A 10,519-nucleotide genomic window follows, 5' to 3' on the forward strand; every position below is an offset into this window, starting at 1 on the left:
CCCCCCTTGAAAACATTGAAAAAGATTGGAAAAATATGTGGGTAACCTCGAACGTGTGTGCTTGGTTGAGTAGCGAGGTACTAACGATGATCATCGGATTAGAATACGTGAAAATCGTCATATCCTAATAATATTTATACACGATATCGTATTTAAATTAATAAGATATTAATTTAAATAATAAATTAAATAAGGGTTTAAATAATAATTAAAGTGTTAGACAACACTTTAATTATGCAAGAATACTTACAAATAGCCTTAGGAATTAATTGGAGGAATTTTAGGCGTTTTCGGTGTGCAAGGTGGGTTTTCGGTTGGAGGCTTGAAGATTTGAAGATATTGATGAATGTTCTTGGTGTTCTTGGTGAAAATAAGAAGATTTGGGCAAGAATTCTATGAATTTATGATGTTTACGGAAGATACTTTAGAGCAAAATGGGAAGTGTTTGCGGTGTGAATTGTGAGAAATGAGGAGTGTTTACGGATGAATATATATATATATATATATATATATATATATATATATATACAACGAAGTTCATGTGAAAAAAAAAGATGTGAAAATGCAAGAACCAATCAAAATTGGACACATGTGATAAATATTTTAATTTTTGAATTATAAAAAAGTGTTGATTAAAATATAAGGGCAATAAAGTAATTATATATTATGGAATGTAATCGTGGGTAGTAACTAGATTAAGGATTTTGAATTTCAAATTTCTAGATAATGGCTTTTGAATGTCGAAGAACTTTAGTAACTTCCCAAATCCTGGAGCGTGAATATAATCGGAATATATTTTCGACAAGAACAAAGAAGTTGTCTTATTTGGAGGTATGTAAATATTTTCGAATTAGATGTTTGCGTTTAAAGCGATCTTGGATGCTAGTTCAAGTAGGAAAATGGTTAATACACAAAGGAAAAAAAAAGGTTTTGCAAATGGAATTTGAAGGAAATGTTAATCGGAACTTAAACTCTGTTGATAACCCAATTGAAATTGAAGATGACGAAGAATCGGATGACGATTGTTCGTTGATCATTTACTTATCCAGAAAAAGTTAATCGATGAAGGTTTGTGGTTTATACAAAACGTTTTAGTTTTTTTGATCAAAACTTTTTGGTTTTAAATTTATATTTTGTATCAGATATGAAGAAGACAATTGAGATACATTCAAGTGGTTCTGTGAAGATTGAGAAAGATGACGAAGAAATTTCAGATGACTTTTTTGTGTCGGATATAAAAAATCCAATTGAGATACATTCTAGTGGTTCTTCAAAGATTAAGAAAGATGATGAAGAAATTTCCGATTGTGTTTTGTATAATATACATAGTCAGGGGGAAAAAATTGATGAAGGTATGTGGTTGATAAATAACTTTTTACATTTAATTTTAAATAAATTTAAGTTGTTTTATATTTATAACTATTGTCAGATCTGAAGAATACAGTTCGGATACATTCGGGTAATTCTTTGAAGATTAAGAAAGATGGACATCAGATTAAAAAGTCAATGTCTAATGTACAAAAGAAGAAAAAAAAAGAGTGTATACGGTAATATATATTCATTAACATTTGAAGGTCCCGGTTACATATTTTTTATTATTGTATTTTTTTGGTTATGTTTTGTAGGTTTAAATGATTTTTCAAGTGATTCTGATTACGAAGAGGCGAGTATTAAGGGTTTTAAGAAGTTCATAGTCAAATCTGATAGAAAATTTATTAAAAAAAAGCTGGTAAATCTGGGAATGTGAAATCTTTGTATGCTCGCGTGTCTCTTAATTCTCTTTATGGGGCTGTCAATTCTATGAATCAGATCCAAAAAGACTGTGTAAGAAGAATAGGATTTAGGTCATTGCTTGATATGAAGACTCAAAGTATACCAACAAAATTATGTTACTTTGTTGTGGATTCTTTTGATCATGAGGAGATGGTGGTTAAGAGTGTTGTTGGAAATATTGTTGTAAAAAGAGAAGAGGTGAATAGGGTTCTAGGTTTGCCTTTGGGTGTTGAGCAGATAAGTTGTCTAGGTGTTCGTGGCAATGAGGATTGGTTTGAAATGTGGAAAGAGCAATTTAAAAAACCATTGTCATTAGTAGTTCCTTCTGATTTGGTGGTTCCTGATCAGAAATACTAAGTCTATGATTATGAGAACAAAGACTTTCTTCATTAAATTCAGTAAGTGGATGGTTGTGTGCTTCTTCAAATGCATATACAGTAATTGTATTTGTTCTATAATCTCTGTCAAAACCAATGGATGTAAGAGTATCAATGGATTTTTTTCTTGGTTGTCCATATCTCTTGCATCTTACATGTTTTTTTCTTAGACTGTAGTCACCATATGTAGTTGTTGATCCTAATCTAATTCCAAAACCAACAGCTTTTCTATATGTTCGATACATTTCAATTCCTTCATCTATAGTTGACATAGTTTGTCCTTTTTTAGAAATCAAATCTGCTGGAACATTTGGATGATACAGTTCTTCTTTATCTATGGTTGATTTTCCTGTCAAAATTTCAAAAAGCTATATATTGAAGTTTATATATATAAATATATATTTAATATAAAGTATGAAAACTTGCCCTTATAATTTTCGTTTATTGTTGATTGTGAAGTCCCAATTGCAGAATCATTGAAAGATGTAGTTGCTTCATGGAACAAATAAGAAGAAGATAAGGATTTAAAAGATTGCGTAATCATCTATTTCAATTGTTAGTATATTCTTTTAAATTCAATCAATAATATATAATAAAATAATGGTTGAAAACTTGCCTTTATCACCTTCGGTATCTTCACTTAACGTTGATTCTGAAATTTCAATAGCTGAACATTTGAAAGATTTATGCCCTTCATGATTTAAATCATAAGAAGATGACTTTTCAAATTCTTGCATAAACATCTTTTCAAATGGTAATTAAATGTTTTTAAAAGCAACGATTATCTTTTTCAATCTAAGAATAAATGTTAGAAGAAAAAACAATCCAGTTAAATTCGTAAAGATTAATGCGTTCATACAATAAGAAGTTATCGCTAAAGCAGTTAATGCACACGGTTAGTAATTTGTAAACTGATTCCATTCCTTTTTCAATAAATTACTTATATACCCTTTTTAAATAATTTAAATAAACAAAAATTTATAAAACATAACTAATGATGTGTAGCATTCTTATTGGTTCTCGCATTTTCGCATATTCTTTGCGTTTTCGCATATTCTTCCCCTATATATATATATATATATATATATATATATATATATATATATATATATATATATATATATATATAACAAGGTGTTTACGGCCATAAAGGGCCTTGGCTATTGGGTTTTCGGTCCTTAATGGACTTTACAAGGAGATTTCGGTCCTTATGATTGTGATTTCGGTTCCATGAGACCAAAATCTCCATGTTATTTGCTTTACCAACTGAAAAATCATTTGATATTATAATCCTTGGCCGAAAACTACTTTTGATTAGATTCTTTGGACCGAAATCTATTACTTTTTTTTTATTCCTAGACCGAAAACTCCAATGTGGGGTGTTATTCCATGGTTTTAAGTTTAACCTTTTGCCTTATGTTATTTTATACCAACCTAAATTAACTTAGGTTTCATACCATGCTTAGTTACTAGTTTATAATCATGCCCCTAAGGTTATAGATGATACAATGCAACAAGGATTGCAATGTGGTTTCACTTGTACTAGGTTAGGGTTTAGACTTTGTTGGGTTTAAAATTTTTGGGTTGTTACAAAAACTACTGACCCCATTCTGAAAGTTTTGAAGCCACTACAAAAGGGAAGCTTCAGTAAGCTGAAGCTGAGGCTGATGAGGAGTATTATCTTTTTCAAGCTTCTGGCATTTCATCGGAGAATCATCATCAACAACCACAAATTGTGGAGGTTTCTCAGGATTAATGTGTCTTTTACTAGATGACAATGATTCGTCTTGTTCTTGTGTTCCATTAAACTGTTGTTTGGGAGTGGGAAATGGAATAGCCTCAGTTGACATCCCAAGTTCATCCATTGTCAACAATGCCTTGATATGAAAATACTCTACCTGTTCCAGACATCTTCTCAATCATATCCATAATTCCATATACATTTTTATTTATGCAAGTATAAACATACCTCTTCTGGTAGCTCGTCTTTGATAGGTTTGGTGTTCTACATCTGTATGCACTTGCACGTCCTCCCCATCATGCTCTGACTAAAACAATAATAAAAATTCAATTTAATTTTTTTTTATGTATGATATTATGATGCCATTAGGGCTTTCACATACCTGAAGTGTTCTTGTTATATTGACTTTTGGTCCCAGCCAAATCTTGCAATATGAAAGAGAATTCTATGGTACCTATAACCAACACATTTATTCATTTCAATGTTTTATATTTTTAACATAAAAATATTGGTTTAACCATTAATACATGATCTTTTCTAATCAAACCATAAAAGTTTCCAAATTAACCATTTTGACCTCTCATATCAGCTTTCATCCGTAATTTTGTTATATAAGTTTTCACCAGTGATTTCCTTCCAAGTTATAAATGGTTAATTTTGAAAGATGTCAGAAACTTTTATGGTTTAATTGAAAAAAATATAAAGTATAAGTGGCTTAACCGCAAAATTGACCAAAATATAATGGTCTTTCAGTAAATTTCTTTTAATTATTTCCCATCAATAACCTGATCTTGCTCTACCTCTATCGGATCATAGAAGTATATCATTTTTTGCCAATATCAATAAAATAATTTCTCTTTAATATATCAAATCAAATATTAAACAAAAAAATACAAAATTGAATTAGTTTATATTACCTGTTGCCAATGTGTGGGTGGATCTTCGGGTGCAGTGGAAAGAACAAGGGCTTCATTGGGATTCGCACGCTTCCTTCTAGGGTTTGACTTTGTTGACTCTGATGATGGTGCATCGTTGTCAGCAGCGGGCCCACAGAACTCCACATCAAACCAAAATGCAAATCCATGAAAAGGAGCTGAAATAAATGAGTTTCTTTTATGTTATAGGATGAATAATCACAGATATATTTATAAATTATGAAATGAAGTTTTACCTCGCATCATGGATTGAAATTTGAAGTTTGTGGTAACAGATTCCAGTTCTTGAAGTGTGATTGTATAGCAATCCACGTGTTTTACCTGTTTGTTTCCACCAACAACAATTTTCATATATTCTTAATTTCAAAAAAGGTATATATGGAATTTTTATTTTTATTTTTTATTTTTACTAACCACATGTGGCCATGTGAGGACATTCTCTCCACTGATGGTCTCAACAGATGGTTCTTCAAAGGCACATTGTTTAATTTACTAGACATGGAATACTTACCCATTGGACTTTTCACAATAGACATTACATTAAAAGGTCCATTACCTACAATACAACCACCATTAAAAAAAAGGTAAAGTTGGTTGATATTTTTTTTAGCAATTTACCAAACTGACCTCATAATAATGTTCTTCCCTAAGTGGCTCAAAAACCAGCTCATTCAGACCTCTTCTGGTCTGCTTGAACCTTACCAGGGTTTCTAGCACTCACGTCTACACGCACCTGAGTTCAAATCAGTAAAAAACATTAAGCCACAAGGGTAAAATAGTAATTTTAAAAAACATAGGGGAAAAGGACAGAAGACTAACCAGTGAAAATAGATAACCAATGGCATCAACTTTAATGTCCGTTACCTTATGTCAACAGTTGTAAAAAGCAAAGCTCCCTTGTCAAAAATAACCCTCGATAACAACTGATACCATTCCCTAGTAAGTCCACCTGATATCATTCGCAACTGATTATACGAATCTTCAAGAATGTATGCCCTGAGAAAGCAGTGACGTGAGTTCCTGCAGTTTGACCAAACATGAAAATAGTCAAAATCATACGATCTCAATCCTTTGTATTAGCCTCAACAATCTTGTTCCTCATAAGTCATGTTGTCAAGATTAACATTGTCTTCCCACACAACCTATAAAATTATAGACATGTAACCTTGTTATAACTTATAACACATAATCTTAAAAGAAAAGAGTTTATAATGAGAAAGCTTTAGACCTGATGATGATCACCATGATTGTGATTAGGATTATGATTATGATTACTTTGTGAATCTGAAAGTTTGCATACGAAAAAGTTAGTTTTGGGGTTTAGTATAAAACCATTTGAAAATAGGAAAAAGAATTCAATGCTTACTATCTGAAGGATTGGTGTGGGAATTGGAGGTTGAATGTCCATTTTGTTGCATATGTACATATGTACTTCTTTCATTAGCCATGGTTGAAGTATTTTCTAATTGTCTAGTGAATCCATTTTTCCCATATATTGGATCATTGATTGCATAAGCATTAAAATAACCATAGTATGAGAAATTCCCAGGTTCTGAATATGCAAAATTGTATGAACTGGTATTCATTGTATAGTTTGTGCTATCCTGTATCGACATGTGAATAAGTAAGTTACTTGGTTCCTCAAATTTTCACATAAACCATAATGAACAAATTACACATAATAAAGAAGGTAAAGGTTATGTCTAGATGATTACCTGAGGATATGTAACATCAGAAAAAATGAAATTGACATGCTCATATGTAAGTCCTTCAAAGAAATCCATTAAGTTTCCACTCAAACTATGGAGGATGTTGAATTCAGTTTGTAGATGCCAGTTCATTCATGAATTCCCCTTTATTTAACAAGAGTATTTCTTAAACAAATTGACATCAATTTTCCAATCATTCTTCGATGAGTATACAGTATACTAGCATATCAACAGGAGTAAATGCAAATCCTACAAAAGAAACATTGTCCCTGGGTTAAATCAAACTACTATAATCTGTTCAAGTCATCAATACTCTGATTTAATCAGCATCATCAAGCAAAAATGTACAAAAGGCTCTCTAATTCGCTATTGTAATACAATAAATAACATATGAATAAAACCAAACCATTCAGAGTTTTCTCGAACCGCTCAAGACAAGATTAAAGAAGGCATACAGGAAGTTTTCTCTGCAAATCTATATGAAGAATGAATACAGTGAACTTTTTGTACAATAAGACAATATATATCCTTTTTATTTATCTATCAACCACACTTACATCAAGACACGAGACATATATATACATACTTTTGGTAACTGCCATATGACAGTTACTTTCCAAAGGACACAACTGTTGACCAAATTCTAACCATTAATTTAATCCTAATAAATACCACTTAATAATAATTTATATAAACATTAACATAACTAACATTTAAGAGACACTAACTAACAATCTAGGCTAATTTCTAACTCTCTAAACAGTGAAGGAACCCTACCTTATATTAACCATTAAGAGGTTGTAAATATGTAGAGCATAAAAATGAATCTAACTACAAAATTGAACAAATTAAAAGCTTCGTAAATCAAATTATAGAAAATATCTTTAGAATTGAAGAAAAAAATTTAGTAAATAACCTACCTGAGCAACTTTGTAAGAGTTTATAGTAGCATCTTCTGATTTGTTCACTTTGATTTTTATTCGATCAACTTTTTCTCCAAACCTTATTAGCTGTTGGTACCGATTTTAGGGTTTCACATAAAACAGGAAAAGGGTGGTGATGCAGGAGATAATAGGGTGGCGGTGGATGGTAGCAATGGTGGTGACGGTCGATTGTGTTGAGGTTGCAGGTGGTGAGATGTAGGTACGATGGCCATGGTGGTGGTGCAATGATCGTGGTGGTCTGCACCATGGAGGGGAACTGTTGAGAGAGAGAGAGAGAGTTTGTGTGTGTGTGAGTGAGTGAGAGAGAGATAGAGGGAGAGAGATGGTGGTGAGTCTGATCGAGGTGGATTAAGGTAGAGGGGAAATGGAATCGCCGACGAGGTGAGGCGAGTGAGAGGTGGGCGTTCGTGTGGAATGAGATTTTATGAAAAAAAGCCCTAGACTTGGACGCCATTTTGTAATTGAGGATAATGGACGCGCGTTTGGTAAAATAATTATAAAACGATGCCTCTACACGACACACATATTTGATAGGTAACCTCAGTGTTTTTAATTTTTTTTATTATGACGCTATTTTTAGGACACTCAAACATGCGTGTCCTAAATCCTTCAAATTTTAGGAGAGATGACATTATTTTTAGGATACGCACTTTTGCGTATCATAGATTACTGCGTGTCGTATTTTGCGCGTCATTAAAGGCCTATATTCTAGTAGTGATATATAAAATAATATGATAACGCCATAAATATATGTATAAAATAGACGTTATTAGTATGTATGGCAAAATAATATATATATATATATATATATATACATATATATATATATATATATATATATATATATATATATATATATATATACAATAATTATGAAATCTAAAAATTATAATTATCAAATATAAAGTAAAAGATTTATATTGTGATAGTTATAGAAAATCATTCAGTAAGAAAGATAAAGATAAAAGACCTAAGGTTAAGGTGTTAGTGAGTTTTATCCTTAGCATGATTAAATTCGGCTACCCATAACCGATAAACCTATCAAAGATATCAAAGCAAAGATAATTATTATATATAAGGTTTAGTATATATATGGATAATTATAGAAAGAAATTATATCAAAGGAAATTATATTACCTCGTTACTCCTCGCTGGTTAGACATTATGTTGCCATTCCGCCAATTTTGTTTTGTCAAAAATATCAATTTAATAAAATTAAGTAGTAAACAAATTAATAAAGCAAAAAGGTATGTAGATTAAGACTGAATGGTATTCCCGAATTAATCTGGCATACAGAAGATCCTTAATCACTAAAAATAGAAGTATTGTTTACGCATACATATGTCACACCCCCAAGCCGGAACGGCGGAAACGTTCGGGGGTGGATGACGTCATGTATAGCATCACAACCAATGGATAATAGCAATCATAGCAACACAACCATTACAGTGAATACTTAAATGAAAATGATTACACCAGTTTGGAACTTTGTCTGAAACTTGTTTGAATTACATCAAATAGTTTGTAAAATATAAACATAAAACTCTTATTGCTCCCGCTCCTCAAAAATCCAGCAGGTACCTGCATACTGATTTCCTGAGAATACAAGCAGTTTGAAAAATATCAGCATAACGATGGTGAGTTCATAAGCGGTATTTTGTAATGAAAACTTGTTGATGAGCTTGTAAAGGTGTTCGTATAGTTTTCAAGAAAATCCGATATTTTCTTTAGTGAAAATGTAGTGTTTTCAATTCTGTATAAAACCATGAATGTTCGTTACTGAAAACTGTAGTGGTATGCGGAAATAATACTTCATGTGACTAGCTAATGTTAATCATGATGTATAAGTATTTCGTACGTGAAACCATTGTATGATCGATTCTGTTTGAAAACCCTGGAAATTCTCCAGTTGTAGTTTGTATTAGTTCTATTTAGTATAAATAAAACTGTTGAAGAGTACCAACTTGCAAACTAAAGGTGATTTATACATATTGTGAGTCGTATAACCATACTTGATATAACTAGAGACCTTTCCAACGTTCTTCAGGCGTTAAGTTAAATGACATTTGTCACCCCACGCATGCCTGCCTAACTGTAGCTAGCAGTTCAGGTGTGGGATTGTCAGTCCCGAATAGATCTATTCACAAATCTCATGCTCTCCCTCCAGGAGACTCTGGTTATACTATGATATGATTTATCCCTGTACACCTGGTTATACTATGATAGGATTTATCCATGTACACCTAAGGGTACAGTGTTGAAGTAGAGCCTCACAGTATCGTACAATCTAGTTTACATGTGGTGTTGTAGTGTTATACCATAGTGAAATCCATATGTATACCGTATGTAGTGACAATTACTGTTATGAAATACCATGTTCATGTTGTGATGTAAACTATAATTAAATATGTCATATATGTTTAGTAGTGAAGGTTTCTGTACTTGTTATGTTTCGAAAATCCCAAACTATACCGATTATAGTTTGCATGTATAGCGTAGTGAATATCGAGTCCGGAAAACTATACAATTTAGTGATAAGTTGAAAAACTTCCCTTATGCTGAACATAGCACAAAAGGGTTAAAGTATGAGAATTGCATGAGTTTTATACTTGTTAAAAGCTCTTTGTATTAGTTCACAAAAGCATTTATGTTTGGCTTGCATTCCCCCTGAAAACGTTTTAAAAACCAGTAAAAGCGTAGGGGTATGAACTCACTGTTATTGTGTGAAAATGTCGGCTGGAAACGAAGATCCTCAGGTTGTTGCACGTGACACTTAACGGAATCCTATTATCAAATAAATACATATATGTATCTAAATTAGCGATTTCGTTAGATAAAGTGTTAGAAAAACACCTGTTTTCGGTTAAGAAATGTTACCGGGACTTGATCGAATCGAGGAAAGTGGGTTTTCAGCCAAAAGCACCACTTAAAAAAAGTGTTTACGGCCGTGAACTGTTTACGGCCTTTGAAGATTCGATGAATTTACGGTCGAGAACGAGTTTACGGTCTTTGAAGTTTGACCGTAAACGGGTTTACGGCC

The 10,519-nt window shown here is 32.1% G+C and overlaps 1 protein-coding gene across 6 annotated transcripts; it reads right to left on the reverse strand.

The window, feature by feature from the left end:
* Positions 1–2,053: 2,053 nt before the first annotated feature.
* On the reverse strand, positions 2,054–7,922 carry LOC145165110 (uncharacterized). 6 transcript variants are annotated; one of them, XR_013739898.1, is made up of 15 exons: positions 7,456–7,922; positions 6,542–6,784; positions 6,193–6,430; positions 6,055–6,110; positions 5,886–5,968; positions 5,646–5,822; positions 5,454–5,559; positions 5,241–5,382; positions 5,063–5,147; positions 4,809–4,984; positions 4,274–4,345; positions 4,120–4,198; positions 2,767–4,048; positions 2,577–2,642; positions 2,139–2,499 (listed from the first exon to the last, which is right to left on the reverse strand). XR_013739898.1 is itself a non-coding variant. In XM_079083751.1 (10 exons), exons 8-10 carry the CDS (start codon positions 2,891–2,893, stop codon positions 2,069–2,071), a joined length of 624 nt encoding a protein of 207 aa, XP_078939877.1. In that variant the 5' UTR covers positions 2,894–4,048; positions 4,120–4,194; positions 4,274–4,345; positions 4,809–4,984; positions 5,063–5,147; positions 5,241–5,382; positions 5,454–5,559; positions 5,646–5,912; the 3' UTR covers positions 2,054–2,068. The 6 variants fall into 6 exon arrangements, 2 of the variants coding, with proteins under 2 accessions (XP_078939877.1, XP_078939876.1); XR_013739897.1 differs by having other exon boundaries at positions 2,767–2,841; positions 3,755–4,048; positions 5,646–5,968; XR_013739899.1 differs by lacking the exon at positions 5,886–5,968 and having other exon boundaries at positions 5,646–5,846.
* Between the last annotated feature and the right edge of the window lie 2,597 nt (positions 7,923–10,519).

Source organism: Lactuca virosa, chromosome 3, assembly GCF_052849685.1.
Source record: "Lactuca virosa cultivar CGN04683 chromosome 3, Lactuca_virosa_CGN04683_v6, whole genome shotgun sequence".
Classification (NCBI taxonomy): Eukaryota; Viridiplantae; Streptophyta; class Magnoliopsida; order Asterales; family Asteraceae; genus Lactuca; species Lactuca virosa.